The following is a 19,818-nucleotide window of genomic DNA, read 5'->3' as shown; positions in this document are numbered from 1 at the left end:
GCTGCTCTGAAGAGTGCCCGGCGCAGAATGCAGGGGCTGAAGCGGCCTTTAAGAAGCAGAGGGGACGCAGGCGCGATGTGATCCCGGCCAGTGAGGGTACCGGGCGCATGCGCTGAAGATGAAATGGAGTCCGATGCCCATAGCTTTGTATTGGGCATGCGCCGGATGTATTGGGCATGCGCCCAGCCAGGTGGTTGGGGGCGGGTGGCTGGGCGCAAGTGTAGCTGAAACGCCGCCCCTTGGGCAGAAAGAAGACGTTTCTACCAGGTTATAAAACATCAGTTTACTTTATTTATAAGGTGGACAGGGGGTATACTTATGATTTTAATACACTTTAGAAGACCTGTGCAGTCATATATATATATAGCTAAATACGCTTATTGGGTCTGTCAGTGTCCCTTTAAGTATGGTGGAAAGCACAAGCTGTAGTAAGAAAAAAACATAATAACTTCATAAGGTTACAGTAGTAAATCATCTGTATAATAACTCTACAATCTTACAATAGGCTGTTGTTGAAGAACTGTTCTTTCCAAGTCTCCTTGTTCCCAGAATTCATTAGCAACCATAAGGGCAACCTAAATGCAAACAATTCACTGTTATTTACTGCATGAAGGACAATTTCATAGTATAAAAAGTTGCAATGGGTATTTTTGGGTAGTTATATAGTCAACTTAAACCCATAGTAATGTGAAACAAATACAGCCAATGTGGGTGCAGTGGAGTATATGAAGGAATGAATGGAAACATTCAAGTTGGCTCCATAATCCAGTATGAGATGGGCCATGTGAATTTGTGTTGGCCCCCTTTAGGAGGAATTTTGGAAACCCATTATCATTATTTCACTTGGTACACTGTAGTTCAAGTAAGTTTCTCTCAAATCCCACAAATGAGAAAAATTGTCTAGGCTACAGTCAGGGGAAAAAAGGAAAAATAAGCATGTCAGAAAACAAATATAAAAGTAGTAATTTTTCTAGGTGACATTTTAAAATTCTGCAAATTTAAAATGTGTACCTCAACGTCTCCTACCAACACACTCAGCGGGGTTGTCTCCCCCTCTTCCACCGAAGTGGCGATCACCCTTACAGCAGACCCTTCAGCCTCGAGTTCCCAGGGTTCTGGCCTCCTGCCCGAGCCAGGCCACTCTGCTGGAGTTACCCCTGACTCAGGGGCATCAACAACTCTCAAAGCCGGCCACAGGATCTCTCCCTATTATTAGTTCATAAGGTAAAGTGGTGGCAATGGACACCTCGTGGGTCCACCTGCCGCCTCCCGTGGATAGAGACACCAGGGCGGTGGGGTAGTCCTTTAAATCTCCATATATGCACACGACCCAAACTAACCGACTTTTAAATTCCTGGTAGCTTCATAGCGTTCCACCAGGTCCACCATCTTAAGGGCATTACCAGGAGTCACTTGGCCGATCCAATGCTGGAGGGGGTACGGCAAAGCCCTCCAGAACACATCAGGTCAGGGAACATATGGAGGCAGCGCAGAGAGCCCAGAGTAGGGTCTATGATCGGCAGGCTTGGGTCTGGAACTTTAACCCGGGTGATCGGGTTTTGGTTCTGGTACCAACCATAGACAGTAAGTTCCTAGCTAGGTGGCAGGGGCCCTACGAGGTATCAGGAAAGTTGGAGAGGTAAATTACAAGGTACACCAGCCGGGGCGGCGAAAGCCGGAGCAGGTGTACCATGTGAATTTACTAAAATCATGGAAAAATAGGGAGAAGACAGCAAGCGGACAGGTTCTTTAGAAGAAGAGGTTCAGGCCCCTCGGTCTGATGCGAGAGAAGCAGTTGCCACAGTAAAAATTGGTGACAGCCTCTTCTCTAAACAGGCTCAGGAAGCCAGGGAGTTTATTAGTCGGAACATGGATGTGTTCTCGGACCTCCCTGGACACACTTCCATAATCCAGCATGACATTGTCACTGAGCCATACCATACCGGGTACCCGAGGCTCAGCGACAAGCCATCTCGGAGGAAGTGCAGCCAATGCTGCAACTATACATCATTGAGGAGTCCAAAAGTGAATGGGCCAGTCTGATAGTCTTAATACCCAAGCAGGATGGGACATTATAGTTCTGTAATGATTTTTGCAAACTAAACAAAATCTCGAAGTTCGTTGCGTATCCCATGCCCCAGGTAGATGAGCTAATCGAGAGGTTAGGACAAGCCCGATAATTTTCTGTTTTGGACCTAACGAAGGGCTACTGGCAGGTGCCCTTAACTTCACGACGCCCAACTTCAAGAGGGAGTTTGTGATCCAGACCGATGCCTCGGAGCTGTACTCTCTCAGGAAATCAATGGGGAGGAACATCCTGTTGTTTTACTGAGCCGCAAAGTCACCCCAGCCAAGACTAGGTACAGTATAGTGGAGAGAAAGTGCCTGGCCACCATCAAATGGGCACTTGAGTCTCTCCGCTATTATCTGTTATTTGCATTTTTGGTGTTCGTTCACACCTAGACAGTTCATACAGCAACACAGTCACCTGTTATCCTAGGTGTTAATTAACACCCAATCGGGTCAGATCCCAATCCAGAGATTGCCAGAGCTCCTCTGTCAGAGAGGTAATTACACCCAGCTGACACTGCTGGCTGTTTTTTTTATAGGCCAGTCAAGACCCGGCCTAGAACGTGGGGAGTAGTCGCCCAGACAGCACTTTGACTACTCCCAGTAAAAGCCGTCCCGGATCAGCTATACAGCTATACTAAATAGCTAGGTGTCACACAGCAATTGCTGCTGACACATGAAAACTGGCTCTTACTCCACCGAGACCAGGAACCTCTGTGACACATACCTTCCGTCAACAACGGACCCTTGCTCCTTCCTACTATATATATATATATATATCAAACAAAACATTCCACAGCAGCACTAGTCCAATAGCACGCGTGCAAAAGGGGTCAATAAAGGGTCCATCGTTTTTCACTTTACCTCTGGAGTGCTGCCTCATCTTTTGAACATATATATATATATATATATATATATATATACACACACACACACACACACACATATATACACTAGCAGAAGGACCCGGCTTCGCATGGGTATATTTCATTTAATGTTTGCATGTGTCGTTAAAAGATGATATCGACAGTATCCCCCATAACAGTGACCTCTACAGCACCCCACCCCTTTAACAGTGAACTTCATAGACCCCCATCCCTTAACACTGATCCCCCCCCCCACAGTGCCCCACTACTTTAAAATGGGACCTCCACAGCAGCCCATCCCCTTAACTTTGACATTCACAGCAGCCTGCCCCTTTAACAGTGAGTTTCACAGCATCCCACTCCCTTGACAGTGACTTCCTCAGGGGAACGCCCCCTTAAGTGACCTCCATAGTACCCCGCTGCCTTAACAGTGACGTCACAGTACCCTGCTGCCTTAACAGTGACCTCCACAGCAGTTGCCCCTTTAATAGTGGCCCCTGCCCCCTTAACAGTGACCTCCACAGTGTCCGCCCCCTTAACAGTGACCTTCACAGCGGCCTGCCCCCTTAACAGTAACATCCACAGTGAACGCTTCTTTAATAGTGACCTCCACAACGCCCTGCCCCTTTAATGAAAGGGCTACACGACGACATGTGTCACGCAACATTTTGTCTCAATCATTTTTATAATGATAGTTTATGGTGTCGCACTGCGACATGTGACACGGCAGTTGCAAAAAATCCATCCAAGATGGAATTTCCTGTGACTGTCGCAGTTGCAGCATGTCACATGTCACAGTGCAACACCATAAACTATCATTATAAAAATTGTCGCGTGATACATGTAGCAGTGTAGTTGTGCCCTACGTGTCGTGCAGCCCTAGCCTAAAGCTGACCTACAGTAGTGAAAAATGGCTGGGTTTTATGGAAACCTGGAGTAAAACTGTGTGTATGTGGAGACTATACCAAAATTCCCTAATTGGACCCCATCAGGGTATGGGCAAATGTATACTATTAACACTGAAAGCCAAACAAGGCCAATTACCCAAACTTGACTCTGATATAAAGTGTATATTAAATGTAACTTTTATTTGTTCTGGTGTAAGAGAACTCTTGTGAGCCAACAAAAGTTAAAATTAGCTGCATCCAGTGTGTATAATATTAAAGATCATGCACTATACAGATGGTAGCCTGCAGGGGACGTGCACTATCCCCCCAATGCTACACAAACAACCATGTCTGGGAAATGCTAATGTGAAACTGTGCAAGGATCACCAGTTACTTCACTGGCAATTAGACTGCGACACCATACACTGGTTACATATCCACTCAGGCTTTTAGCTACGCTATACTGGATGCAGACACCTAAAAACTTCTAACTGCCCCCCAACATGTTTCACCAACAAAATGGCTTAATCAGGGGCACGGGCAGCAAAGCTTGTTGGTGAAACATGTTGTGGGACAGTTAGAAGTTTTTAGGTGTCTGCATCCAGTATAGCGTCGCTAAAAGCCTCAGTTGGATATTTAATCACAAGAGTTCTCTTAAGCCAGCACGAATAAAAGTTAAATTTTATATACACTTTATATCAGGGTCAAGTTTGGGTAATTAGCCTTGTTTGGCTTTGAGTGTTAATAGTATGTGGAGACTAAAGGCCTTCGAGCTTCTATTTGCTGATAAGGGAAATGTGACCGTGTGTATGGCAGTTGGGATATGAAGAGAGAGACTTGCAGGCTTGTATTGGCTAATGCAGGTAATCTTTGGGGGAATATCTCAGGAACGGTACGTCCTAGAGAGCTGAGACCCCACAAGATTTATTTTCAGGTAGCAAGGGATGTGTATATCACGTTTCGTTGAAATCGATGGTTGTGTTTTCGAGTGATCGCGGAACTTTATTTTTTAATTTTTATTTTTTTCCTTCTTTGCGAAATTCTTTTCAGAAATTCTTTGGAATTTTTAGCACAAATGAGGAAGTACAGTATTACGTTATTAGTGACAGTTATTGAGCTAAAAAGGCTTGGTAACAGATGACTGTGTCACAATTAGTGTTGAGAGAATAGAAGCCAAATGAATTGATTACGATCAAAATTTCCTCACGCTTCGTGGTATGAATCTATTTGCCTGAAATGATGTTAAAAAAAACCTCACCTCATCCATTTGCACACACAGAGGCTGTTGCAGAAACACGCTGATGGATATATGACATCACCACAACAGGCCAGCGTGATGACATCATCACACAAGATTTTCTGCGGAGTCTTCAATTAAAATGGCTGCAACAGCCTCTACGCGAGCAAAGAGATAAGGTGAGTAATTATTATTTACCCGGATTAAGCCCTGAAAGGCCAAAATTGTAGCTTCAGATGCCACGATCAGAGATTAAATCTGCATCTAAGGGGTTCAATGATGGGGGGAGTTCTAGACTTGACAGCGGCGAATCAATGGATGTCGTGTATCTGGACTTCTCCAAAGCATTTGACACTGTACCACATGAAAGGTTAGTATATAAAATGAGAATGCTCGGACTGGGAGAAAACATCTGTAAGTGGGTAAGTAACTGGCTCAATGATAGAAAACAGAGGGTGGTTATTAATGGTAAATACTCAGATTGGGTCACTGTCACTAGTGGAGTACCTCAGGGGTCAGTATTGGGCCCTATTCTCTTCAATATATTTATTAATGATCTTGTAGAAGGCTTGCATAGTAAAATATCAATTTTCGCAGATGACACTAAACTGTGTAAAGTAATTAACACTGAAGAGGACAGTATACTACTACAGAGCAATCTGGATAGATTGGAGGCTTGGGCAGATAAGTGGCAGATGAGGTTTAACACTGACAAATGTAAAGTTATGCACATGGGAAGGAAAAATGCAAGTCACCCGTGCATACTAAATGGTAAAACACTGGGTAACACTGACATGGAAAAGGACCTAGGAATTTTAATAAACAGCAAACTAAGCTGCAAAAAACAGTGTCAGGCAGCTGCTGCCAAGGCCAATAAGATAATGGGTTGCATCAAAAGGGGCATAGATGCCCGTGATGAGAACATAGTCCTACCACTTTACAAATCATTAGTCAGACCACACATGGAGTACTGTGTACAGTTCTGGGCTCCAGTGAACAAGGCAGACATAGCAGAGCTGGAGAGGGTCCAGAGGAGGGCAACTAAAGAAATAACTGGAATGGGGGGACTACAGTACCCTGAAAGATTATCAAAATTAGGGTTATTCACTTTAGAAAAAAGACGACTGAGGGGAGATCTAATTACTATGTATAAATATATCAGGGGTCAGTACAGAGATCTCTCCCATCAGCTATTTATCCCCAGGACTGTGACTGTGACGAGGGGACATCCTCTGCGTCTGGAGGAAAGAAGGTTTGTACACAAACATAGAAGAGGATTCTTTACGGTAAGAGCAGTGAGACTATGGAACTCTCTGCCTGAGGAGGTGGTGATGGGGAGTACAATAAAGGAATTCAAGAGGGGCCTGGATGTATTTCTGGAGTGTAATAATATTACAGGCTATAGCTACTAGAGAGGGGTCGTTGGTGCAGGGAGTTATTCTGATTGCCTGATTGGAGTCGGGAAGGAATTTTTATTCCCCTAAAGTGAGGAAAATTGGCTTCTACCTCACAGGGGTTTTTTGCCTTCCTCTGGATCAACTTGCAGGATAACAGGCCGAACTGGATGGACAAATGTCTTTTTTCGGCCTTATGTACTATGTTACTATGTTACTTACCTGACTTTGTACTTCCCAAGGCTTTGTAATGGCAGACAAGTCGCATCCTGTCATCATCATGGCCCTGAAGTAAAAAAAAAAGATACATTTTCTGAGCATTCAACTTGAAATAGGAAATATGTGTAAATGCATCTGGAAGTTATTGACTAGATATACCATAAAAGGGTGCTCGATGAGGGCCCAGCTACGTGTACCTACCTAAACCAGTCATGAGAATTGACAAGGATTAGTGTTGGTCAAGCATCAAAGTGCTCAAGTAAAACACCTCGGGATGTTCGGGTGCTCTACCGAGCACAATGGAAGTCAATGGGAGAACCCGAGCATTACACCAGGCACCCCCTGCTCTGAAGAGTGTAGGGAGTCTGGTTCATAGTAAAAGGTCAGAAATTGATGGAAACACCACTGAAATGGTTCGGGAACAGCATGGGGAGGATGTCTGGATGCATCTTGGACTCCCAGGTTGCTGCTGGGAATGATGTTGTCCGAGTGGTACGCCACTTTTACAGACTGACAATAATATGCACCAAACCAAAGATAAAATCGATTTTAGAGGAAAAATTGTTAGGAAAAATTCTTTCCTGTATATTTACTTGTATATAAAGTGAAAGTGCTCCCAGAAATTTACAAGGAAGAGGCACTCCGATACAACCTGTATATCACATAAAGGAGGGCCTCATTCACATTGTGGTACAATTGTTCAGGTAGTGGGACTCCTACACTCATAAAGCCTATGCACTAAGTGAAAGGGCTTCCAAAAATTACAAGGAACCGGCACTCCACTACACCCTTTGTTACACATAAAGGAGGGCATCATACACACCCTTGAAAAATTATGATTGATCGCCTGCTGGTGACCCTCAAAAACATTAGGGGCAAGGGCCTGCTGCTGATCTGACCATCTAAAAACATTAGTAGTGAGGGCCTGCTGACGAGCTGACCATCTAAATAAAAATTGTGGGCGAGGGCCTGCTGCCGAGCTGATCATCTAAAAAATTATGGGCATGGGCCTGCTGCCAAGCTGACCATCTAAATAATTTTGTGGGCGAGGGTCTGCTGCTGAGCTGACCCTCAAAAACATTATGGTTGAAGGCCTGCTGGTGACCGTCAAAAAACATTATGGGTGAGGGCCCGCTGCTGAGCTGACCCTCTAAAACAGGAGCGAGGGCAGCCTAATAAGCATGTTGATATGATGGAGGAGGGCGAGAAAAGGGAGATTGAACCATATACCCTTTTTAGTTGTGGAAGGGGTACATGGCAATACAGTGTATTCAATACACCATAAAAGCCACATTTAGAGTGCCTTTATGTTCAGCCGCTTTCCTCTGGTGGAGTAAAGAAGTCAGGGGCAATCCAGGCCTTGTTCATTTTTATAAGAGTCAACCGGTCTGCATTTTCAGTTCACTGTCAGTTATCATGACCCCTAGCAGCACTAAATACCCGCTCTGACAAAACGCTGGCGGCGAGGCAGGCCAACACCTCCAAGGTGTAGAGCGCCAATTCATGCCACGTGTCCAGTTTGGACACCCAATAGTTGTAAGGTACAGAGAGATCACCGAGGACGCTGACACGGTCTGCTACGTACTACTTCACCATCTTCTAAAATTTTTACCTCCTTGTGACACTGGGCCTTGCATCAGGTTGAGGGAGGTGGCTGGGTGTCATAAAACTGTCCCAGGCCTTGGAGAGTGTTGCCCTGCCTCTGTTGGAACTGCTGTGTGTTTCCCTTGTCTCCCCTCCTCAGTTGGCCAAGGAACTATGTATACTCCTCAGCCAGCATTGTGAGCCGGAAATTTTTGGAGCAAATTTTTTCACAAAGACCTTCTGGTATTGCACCATTTTGCTCTTCCTCTCCACCACATGAATGAGAGATGAGAAGTTCTCTTTGTAGCGGGGGTCGAGAAGGGTTAACAACCAGTAATCGGAGTTGGCCAAAATGCATATAACGCGCGGGCGGCGCGGGAAAGGCAGCCTAACATAAAGTCAGCCATGTGTGCCAGAGTCCCAACAGACAAGACTTGGCTGTCCTCATCAGGAGGATGACTCTCAATCTCCTCATCCTCTTCCTCCTCTTCTACCCATCCACGCTGAACAGATGGAATAAAACTTCCATGGGTACTACACTCTGTAATGGAGGCAACCGTCTCCTGCTCCTCCTCATCATCATCCTATTCGCGCTGAGAAGACGAACTGAAGGTGGTCTGGCTAACACCCTGTGCACTTTCTTCCCCCATTTTCACCTCTTCCACATGCAAAGAGTCCGCCTTAATTGTGGGCAGCGAGCGTTTGAGTAGACACAGAAGTCAGATGGTTACGCTGATAATAGCGTTATTGCCGCTCACCATCTGTGTTGATTCCTCAAAGTTGTGTAAAACCTCAGAGGTCAGACATCAATGCCCACTCGTCGCTTGTGAAGAGCGGAAGCTACTGGAAAGGCGATGACCATTTTGCAGCTGGTATTCCACTACTACCCTCTGCTGCTCACAAAGACTGGCCAACAGGTGGAACGTCGAGTTCCAGCGCGTGCTCATGTCGCACAACAGTCGGTGAGCTGGCAATTGCAAGCGCTGTTGCAGAGTTGCCAGACCGGCGGAAGCTGTCGATGACTTGCGGAAATGGGCACACACGCGGCACACCTTCACCAGTAGCTCAGGCAAATTGGGGTAGGTCTTGAGAAACCGCTGAACCACTAGGTTGAACACGTGGGCTAGGCATGGTATGTGTGTGAGCTTGCCGAGCTCCAAAGCCGTCACCAAGTTACTCTAGGTTGAGTGGCGAGAGCCACAGCTCAGTCAGGTCCCTTATACCCTGTCACAGCTCTGCGGTGGTGTGCTGTTTGTCACCTAAGCAGATCCGTTTAAGAGGGCATGTTGCCGCTTCCCCACTGCAGTGCTACACTGCTTCCAGCTACTGACTGATGTCTGACTGGTGCTGCAAGATGATAATTCAGAGGTGGAAGTGGAGGAGGAGGCGGAGGAGGAGAAGGGGGGGTTGCAGCCACTAACATAGGTGGTGGCAGAAACCCTGATGGAAGTAGGGCCCACAATCCTTGGCGTCGGTAGCACTTGTGCCATCCCAGGGTACGACTCGCTCCCTGCCTCCACAATGTTCACCGAGTGTGCAGTCAGGGAAATGTAGCGTGCCTGGCCAAAAGCACTTGTCCATGTGTCAGTCGTTAAGTGGACCTACCCAATAACTTCGTTGGTCAGGGCACGGGTGATGATACGGGACACATGCTGGTGTAACGCTGGAACTGCACACTGTGAAAAATACTGGCGGCTGGGGACAGAGTACCGCGTGACAGCCGCCATCATCAGGCTGCGGAAAGCCTGTGTCCACAAGCCTAAATGGCAACATTTCCAGGGCCAGCAACTTGGAAAGGTGCGCATTTAGTGCTGTGGTCTGTGGGTGGGTGGCTGGGTATTTGCGCTTTCGTTCAAAGGCCTGGGGTATAGACATCTGCACACTGCGCTGGGACAAAGAAGTGGATGTGCTAGCTGATGGTGCTTGCAAAGGTCCAGGTGCATGGCGGGAGGCATCTGGGCCTGCGTCTTGGACAGGGGATTGGCCAGCAACACAGGGGAAGGGGAGACAGTGGTTTGACCCGCAGACACTGGTTGTGGACCCAGGCGGTCGGCCCACCTATTAGGGTGCTTTGATACCATGTGGCGGATCATGCTGGTGGTGTTGAGGTTGCTAGTGTTCACACCCCTGCTCATTTTGGAACGGCACAGGTTGTAAATGACAATTTTTTTATCGTCCACACTTTCCACACGCCAGACTGCGGAACACCTACCCCTTGGCAAAGAAGATTGCCGCAAGGGGGTGCTCCAGGGAACAGTTGCGGGCCTGTTTAGTGTGGCCCGCCATCTCCATTTTGCACCCCACTGCCTCTTTCAGCCTGTTGCGGTGCAGCGGATCCCTCCCCCTCTGTACTGCTGTCCTCACTCGGCTTGCCACCTTCCCAGGTTGGGTCAGTGACTTCATCGACTAGCACCTCTTTGTCCACTTCCTCACTCTGGTCATCCTCCTGACTTGTTGACCTAACAACAACCTCAGTTATTGACAACTGTCATCATAAACCTCTTGAGACACTAATTGCGGTTGACTTATTGGCAACTGTGTCTCATCATCATCATCCACCTCCTGAAACACTAATTGCTGTTCCCCACCATCATCTTCATCTGACTGTGGATGCTCCAGAGTTTGGGAATCAGGGCACAATATCTCCTCATGTCCCTCTTCAAGCAGGCTTGGCGAGAGGCCCAAATTAAGGAATGGCAATGAAAACAGCTCCTCGGAATATCCGAGTGTGGGATCACTTGTTTGCCAAGACTCTCCATGGTGGGTGGAAGGAGTATCAAGGTGAGGATTCTGTTGACCAGACTCTTGGCTACTGAGACTGGACTTTGTGGAAGACAGGGTATTGCTTAACTGACTAGAAGCATTATCTGCTGCAATCGAACCGACCACCTGGTCGCACTGGTCTGACTTCAAGAGTGGTGTCCTGCACCATCCTGCAAACTGGGACATGAAGCTAGTTATCGTGGATGAATGTGTTTCTTGTGCTCTGGCAGCAGGCACAGTTTCACTGCACCCAGGGCCAAGGCCTCTGCGTGCACCATAAGCAGCACGGCCACTTCCCCGTCCCTTACTGCTTACCTTACGCATATTAAATGGTATATATGCTTGCAAGTATGTCACACGTACAGTAGCGCAGGTTTTTGTAAGTGTATGTGCAAATAAAGTACACAGAATGTCAGATATTTAGGAAAAAGATTACGGCGAAAAAGATTACACTGAATGTCACTGATATTTCGGATGCGCTAACGTTATACTGGAGATGTAGCGCAGGTAATGAAACTGTCCGCAGCGGACACTGTCTACGGAACAAGTACACTGGATGTCACAGATATTTTTCGGCTGTGCACACGTTAGACAGGAGATGTAGTGCAGATAATGTAACTGTCTGCAGCGGCCAAACAATTGCAAGCTATTTAGCGCAGGTTGCACTAAAAATATATATTGCTGCCACACACAATAGTCCTTAAACTGACTTTTCGGTCTATAACAAGTATAAAAACTAAAATTTTGCTATTTCAATCTCTATACTATCTCTCCATTGTGCTCTATAGCTCTCCCTGACTAATACTGAGCCGAACACGTGTCATCGGGTGCTATATAGCACCCGATGACGCGTTTCTGGCCAGCCAATCACTGTAATGCCAGCAGCCAACATGGCTACGGCTTTACAGTGAATGGCAGCACTTACCTGCACGTTTATTGGCTGCATAGCAGCCAACAAACGTGCAGGGAGGAGACTCGAGCATCGCGCTCGAGCACACGTGGGATTCAGGCGAACACCGCGATGTGCTGAGCATCACGATGCTCCAAGCTGAACTAGTGTTCGGCCGAGCATGCTCGCCCAACACTAACAAGGATCTAACTTATCATATGTGTACGGCCTGCTTTAGCACGTCTTTTTGATTAGATCATGTGAAGTATCTCTTAATATCAAATGGCTATTGTTATTCACTGGATATACTCGCAGTGGTGTGGTGTATGCAATGGGACTTAAAGCGACCGTCCAATTCAGAGGGAAAATAAATAAATCATACTAATGGGAATGAGCAGAACACTTACTTACCTGCGGATTAATCAATTTCTCCAGCTAATCTTCTGCTATCCAATATGGCCGCACTGCTTCCCAGACTACATGATGCACACTGTGCATTTTGTAGCCCAAGATCCATTCTGCTGCCCACTGTGCTGGGTGGCTGCAGCTCAGTTCCCACCTACTTCAATGGGAGCTTAGTTGCAGTAACGCAGTGCGACCACTTCACTTTGAACGGAGCTGTTCTTCCTGTTTTTATTCCAAGTGCTAGTTCCTCTGAAACCAAATCGGTATGGGTGCGGGGTGTTAATAACCTACCCTGAGGAAAGGTCATCAATATCAGGAGCCTGAAGAACCCCTTGAACGAATGTAAAAAAAAACAAAAAAACAAACAAAACATTACTGAGGTACAACCACAAGTACTCACATGATTATCTCCTTTTTAGTTTGATCGGTGATAATATATTTTATCCTTTCATCATCTGACTGCATCTGTTCCGTTGTGTCAACTATCTTCTGAAACATAGTCCTTTTCCTGTGTCAGATCAGAGTGAGAAGCTGTTAAAACCTTAAAGAAAATGTGTTACTCAAAATGTTTTCTGCCAGTTAAAACCAGATAGTAACACGTCTCCTTTTTTCCTAATCTCTCCTGTCTTATCTATACACAGAGAAAATATAATTACAGGCAGGATTACAATGAGTCAACTGCAGCAAAGGGATCTGTGCAAACCAAGAAGTGGCAGCAGTTATTAGACATAGTGGCCAGTGCAAAAACTGCAGGAGTTTTGGTTTTAGTTTAAATATAAAAAGTGACATGGAAAATTAAAAATAACATGATCAAAAAGTATAAAAAAAATATGTTAAACATAAAAAAAAGAGATTTAAACACCAGGTCATTTTCTGATGACACATTCCCTAGCTTAATAACTCTGTGTGCTTTTATTGTGTAAAAAACCCAATTTGATACATATGCAAATTTACCTGAGATGAGTCCTGTCCCTGACTCATCTCACGGACAGGACTCATCTCAGGTTAATTTGCATATGGATCAAATCAGGTTTTTTACACAATAAAAGCACACAGAGCTATGGGGACTGGATATTGCGGATGTGCTAGCGGCGATCTAGCAACCCATGTCCTCGGCTCTATACACAAAATCCCGGTGACAGGTTCCCTTTAAAGAAAATTGCTAACTACCATTGATAGGAATGCTCGTTAGCGATGATCTAGCGGTGTAAATGTACCGTCGATTACCCGATCAACGAGTGAAACACGCGTTCAAGTAGCCTGATCGTTTGCATAGCAAAAAAAAATTATCATTTGCCGGCAGCAGTTCTTGCTGCGTAAACACAATCTGCTGCCGGCAGATATCATCCAATAAATGTGAGCCAATAAAAACATATAGCAATAATTTTTTCTCATGTACAGTATATAGATACCATGTAAAAAAAAGTTATATGTACATAAATACCATGTAGAAGGTAACACATATGCCTATGGTAAAATATGCTATAGGACCCGTCACCTAATAAAAATATATTACCAGACCGCATAGAATATAAATACACTTTATTAGCACAATGTATAAGGTATAATCCATCCATAAAAACAGGTGCGGGGAAAAGGCGGCATCCACAAGAGGAAGACACAAGGGTGATGATTCAATACAATGATCACATTAAAATAACAATGAAAGTGCTGGTGCAACGTGCAATAACATTCAAAGATATATATAAAGCAAAGAATCCATTACTCATACTGTGCTCCTTCTGGGATGGCGCCAGCCCCGACGCGCGTTTGCATCATTTAAGTTGACTACTAACTGTAGAATCGGTGTATCTATAGTTGTGTGGTGTAGGTAATTTTCAATTCTTAATTTCATTTATTTTTTATGCACAATCATAATTATCCTTCAGTCAGGCCTCTTTTACACGGGCGAATATTCCGCACGGGTGCAATGCGTGAGGTCCTTCTATCTTCATTCAGCAGGACCTGCGCTGACATCACTGCGCTCACCACGTGGTGAGCGCAATGACATCAGTGAAGGTCCTTTTGCAGGTCCTCAAAGAAGAAGAAAGAAGAGGATCCTGGCTGCGCGATCAAGTGGATGAGGAGAGTTATGTTTATATTATTTTTTAACCCTCAATTGACATTATAATTAGCATTCTGTATTAAAGAATGTTATTATTTTCCATTATAACCATGTTATAATGGAAAATAATAAAATCTAAAAAACACCAAACCCGAACTTCAGTGAAGAAGTCCGAGTTCGGGTCTGGGTACCACATTCAGTTTTTTCTCATGCGCGCGCAAAAACGCATTGCAATCGCACGGAAAAAACTGAACAACGGAACGCAATCGCAGTCAAAACTGACTGAAATTGCATGCCTACTCGTACGATTTTCCTTGAACACACCTGCATCGCATCCGGCCCTCACCCGAGATGCCCGTGTGAAGGGGGCCTTATGTATTGCGTTATTTACTCATTTATAAAATCGTGTACATTTACAGTTGCAAGAAAAAGTATGTGAACCCTTCGGAATGATATGGTCATAAAATGTGATCTGATCTTCACCTAAGTCACAACAATCACCATCTGCTTAAACTAATAACACACAAAGAATTAAATGTTACCATGTTTTTATTGAACACACCATGTAAATATTTACAGTGCAGGTGGAAAAAGTATGTGAACCCTTGGATTTAATAACTGGTTGAACCTCCTTTGGCAGCAATAACTTCAACCAAACGTTTCCTGTAGTTGCAGATCAGACGTGCACAACGGTCAGGAGTAATTCTTGACCATTCCTCTTTACAGAACTGTTTCAGTTCAGCAATATTCTTGGGATGTCTGGTGTGAATCGCTTTCTTGAGGTCATGCCACAGCATCTCAGTCGGGTTGAGATCAGGACTCTGACTGGGCCACTCCAGAAGGCGTATTTTCTTCTGTTTAAGTCATTGTGTTGTTGATTTACTTCTATGCTTTGGGTCTTTGTCCTGTTGCAACACCCATCTTCTGTTGAGCTTCAGCTGGTGGGCAGATGGCCTTAAGTTCTCCTACAAAATGTCTTGATAAACTTGGGAATTCATTTTTCCTTCCATGATAGCAATCCGTCCAGGCCCTGACGCAGCAAAGCAGCGCCAAACCATGATACCCCCACCACCATACTTCACAGTTGGGATGAGGTTTTGATGTTGGTGTGCTGTGCCTCTCTTTCTCCACACATAGTGTTGTGTGTTTCTTCCAAACAACTCAACTTTGGTTTCATCTGTCCACAGAATATTTTGCCAGTACTACTGTGGAACATCCAGGTGCTCTTGTGCAAACTGTAAACGTGCAGCAATGGTTTTTTTGGACAGCAGTGGCTTCCTCTGTGGTATCCTCCCATGAAATCCATTCTTGTTTAGTGTTTTATGCATCGTAGATTCGCTTACAGGGATGTTAGTCTATTCCAGAGACTTTTGTAAGTCTTTAGCTGACACTCTAGGATCCTTCTTCACCTCATTGAGCAGTCTGCGCTGTGCTCTTGCAGTCATCTTTACAGGACGGCCACTCCTAGGGAGAGTAGCAGCAGTGCTGAACTTTCTCCATTTATAGACAATTTGTCTTACCGAGGACTGATGAACAGCAAGGCTTTTGGAGATACTTTTATAACCCTTTCCAGTTTTATGCAAGTCAACAATTCTTAATCGTAGGTCTTCTGAGAGCTCTTTTGTGCGAGGCATCATTCACATCAAGCAATGCTTCTTGTGAAAAGAATTGGTGTATGTTTTTATAGGGCAGGACAGCTGTACCCAACACCTCCAATCTCATCTCATTGATTGGACTCCAGTTGGCTGACACCTCACTCCAATGAGTTCTTGGAGATGTCATTAGTCTAGGGGTTCACATACTTTTTCCACCTGCACTGTGAATGTTTACATGGTGTGTTCAATAAAAACATGGTAACATTTAATTCTTTGTGTGTTATTAGTTTAAGCAGACTGTGATTGTCTATTGTTGTGACTTAGATGAAGATCAGATCACATTTTATGACCATTTGTGCAGAAATCCATATCATTCTAAAGGGTTCACATACTTTTTCTTGCAACTGTACATTGCACATTTGTAATCAATTTGCATATCATGCACATTAAATTTTTCATAATTCATTTTAACATTATCATGTTCACTTGTATTTCTATTTGTCATGCAAAAAAAAGGATGACGTTCCATATGACATCTGTTTTTTTTGCGGATCCTTTGTAATAATGCCTATCCTTGTTCGCAAAGTAGAAAAAAAATAGGACATGCACAAAATTTTTTGCGGGGCAACGGAACGGGCATACTAATGCGGACAGCACACAGTGTTTTTTGCGGACCTATTAGAATGAATGGGCCCGCATCCTATCCACAAAAAAAATATATAACGGAACGGACACGGAAACAAACAAAGTTCATGTGCATGAAGCCATATACCGTATTTTTCGCTTTATAAGACGCACTTTTTCCCTCCCAAAAGTGGGGGGGAAATGGCCGTGCGTCTTATAAAGCGAATACTTCGCTGGCCGCTATGCTGCACAGCACGGCCAGTGAAGTATCAGTGTGAAGGGAGGAGGCGGGGACACTTATGGCGGGGCCCGGTGCAGTGACTCTACTCTAATACACCGGGCCCCGCAACTGTTAAACATTCAATTTGATCTCTATATCTAATTGTAGACGCGCTGTACGGTACTTACTGTAGTACCGGGGGTATAACATTAAGACGGCGCAGCGCCTGCTGCAGCTCCCTCCTCATGTGCCTCCTGTCCCAGCTCCCTCTGTCATGCGGCGCCTGCCCCAGCTCACTCTGTCATGCGCCGCCTGCCTGTTCATTCATAAAGTGAGATAAGCAGGCAGGCGGCGCATGAGGAGGGAGCAGGGGCAGGCGGCGCATGACCGAGGGAGCTGGGGCAGGCGGCGCATCAGGAGGGAGCTGCGACAGGCGGCGCATGACCGAGGGAGATGCCGGTCTGCGCCGTCTTAATGTTATACATCTGGTACTACAGTAAGTACCATACAGCGCGTATACAATTAGATATAGAGATCAAATTGAATGTTTAACAGTTGCGGGGCCCGGTGTATTAGAGTAGAGTCACTGCACCGGGCCCCGCCATGAGTGTCCCCGCCTCCTCTCTCCACACTGATCCATCTGATGGGGGATCTGTAGATGACACTTATGGGGATCTGTGGATGACATAAGTGTTATCCACAGATCCCCCATCAGTGTAATGCACAGATCCCCCATCAGTGTAATGCACAGATCCCCCATCAGTGTCATCCACAGAGCCCCCCCATCAGTGTCATCCACAGAGCCCCCCATCAGTGTCATCCACAGAGCCCCCCACAGTGTCATTCACAGAGCCCCCCACAGTGTCATCCACAGAGCCCCCCACAGTGTCATCCACAGAGCCCCCCACAGTGTCATTCACAGAGCCCCCCACAGTGTCATCCACAGAGCCCCCCACAGTGTCATCCACAGAGCCCCACAGTGTCATCCACAGAGCCCCCCACAGTGTCATCCACAGAGCCCCCCTCAGTGTCATCCACAGAGCCCCCCTCAGTGTCACCCACAGAGCCCCCCTCAGTGTCACCCACAGAGCCCCCCTCAGTGTCACCCACAGAGCCCCCCTCAGTGTCACCCACAGAGCCCCCGTCAGTGTCATCCACAGAGCCCCATAAGTGTCATCCACAGATCCCCCCTCAGTGTCATTCACAGATCCCCCCCATAACAGTGCGTCATCCACAGATCCCCCCATAACAGTGCGTCATCCACAGATCCCCCCCATAACAGTGCGTCATCCACAGATCCCCCCATAACAGTGCGTCATCCACAGATCCCCCCATAACAGTGCGTCATCCACAGATCCCCCATAACAGTGCGTCATCCACAGATCCCCCCATAACAGTGCGTCATCCACAGATCCCCCATAACAGTGCGTCATCCACAGATCCCCCATAACAGTGCGTCATCCACAGATGCCCCCATAACAGTGCGTCATCCACAGATCCCCCCATAACAGTGCGTCATCCACAGATCCCCCATAACAGTGCGTCATCCACAGATCCCCCCATAACAGTGCGTCATCCACAGATCCCCCATAACAGTGCGTCATCCACAGATCCCCCATAACAGTGCGTCACCCACAGATCCCCCCATAACAGTGCGTCATCCACAGATCCCCCCATAACAGTGCGTCATCCACAGATCCCCCCATAACAGTGCGTCATCCACAGATCCCCATAACAGTGCGTCATCCACAGATCCCCCATAACAGTGCGTCATCCACAGATCCCCCCATAACAGTGCGTCATCCACAGACCACCATTAGTTCAAAACCTACCAAAAGCACACCTTTTGGTTAAAAATATTTTTTTCTTATTTTCCTCCTCAAAAACCTAGGTGCGTCTTATCATCAGGTGCGTCTTAGGCTAGTTTCACACTAGCGTTCGGCTGTCCGCTCGTGAGCTCCGTTTGAAGGGGCTCACGAGCGGACCCGAACGCTTCTATTCAGACTGCATCAGGGCTGGACGGATGCGGATCCGCTCAGACTGCATCAGTCTGGTGGCGTTCAGCCTCCGCTCAGCAGGCGGACACCTGAACACTGCTTGCAGCGTTCGGGTGTCCGCCTGGCCGTGCGGAGGCGTGCGGATCCGTCCAGACTTACAATGTAAGTCAATGGGGACGGATCCGTTTGAAGATGCCACAATATGGCTCAATCTTCAAACGGATCCGTCCCCCATTGACTTTCAATGTAAAAGTCTGGACGGATCCGCTCAGGCTAATTTCACACTTAGCTTTTTTTTGCCAATATAATGCAGACGGATCCGTTCTGAACGGAGCCACCGTCTGCATTAATATGATCGGATCCGTTCAGAACGGATCCGATCGAACGCCAGTGTAAAAGTAGCCTTATAAAACGAAAAATACGGTATATGTTTGAATATTATTGCACGTGGCACCAGCATTGTTATTTAAATGTGAGCATTGTATTGAATCATCACCCTTGTGTCTTCCTCTTGTGGATGCCGCCTTTTCCCCGCACCTGTTTTTATGGATGGATTATACCTTATACATTGTGTTAAAAAAGTGTATTTATATTCTATGCGGTCTGGTAATTATTCTTTTTTTTTTATTAGGTCCTGCCGGCAGACGAGTCAATATGGGGAAGAGCGATGGCATTAGCGATTACTCCTCCCCATTCTCTGGAGGAGATCTCTGCATGTAAAAGTATTTTAATCTTGCTATAGAGTGTACCTAGAGAAGTACTTACCATGTGCAGTTTAAGTAAAACATAGGGAACTTTACCTTAAATACAACCGACCTATAATGGACTCTCAATGTGCTGGATGGCATTACAGCTAATAGGTAGCACAAACAGGTCAGGATTAGCAAATAGATGATAAAGATGTGGGATTAACAAAGAGTAACATAGTTACCTGCCTCATTCACTACGGTGGTCGTGCACATTACAGGCTAAAGTTTCTCAAGATGAATAAATTTAACCAAAA

General features: G+C 45.9%; 1 protein-coding gene across 1 annotated transcript in view; it reads right to left on the bottom strand.

The window, feature by feature from the left end:
* Positions 1-19,818, bottom strand: part of PDE6C (phosphodiesterase 6C) — a 77,960-nt gene that overhangs the window by 14,279 nt on the left and 43,863 nt on the right. Inside the window, exons 17-19 of the mRNA XM_044298189.1 lie at positions 12,715-12,822; positions 6,677-6,740; positions 501-575 (exon numbers count right to left, since the gene is read on the bottom strand). Of these exons, the coding sequence (XP_044154124.1) occupies positions 501-575; positions 6,677-6,740; positions 12,715-12,822 (247 nt within the window). The remainder of the gene's footprint in view (positions 1-500; positions 576-6,676; positions 6,741-12,714; positions 12,823-19,818) is intronic.

This window comes from Bufo gargarizans, chromosome 6 (genome assembly GCF_014858855.1).
Source record: "Bufo gargarizans isolate SCDJY-AF-19 chromosome 6, ASM1485885v1, whole genome shotgun sequence".
Lineage (NCBI taxonomy): Eukaryota > Metazoa > Chordata > Amphibia > Anura > Bufonidae > Bufo > Bufo gargarizans.
This window is presented reverse-complemented; position numbering and strand designations above follow the sequence as displayed.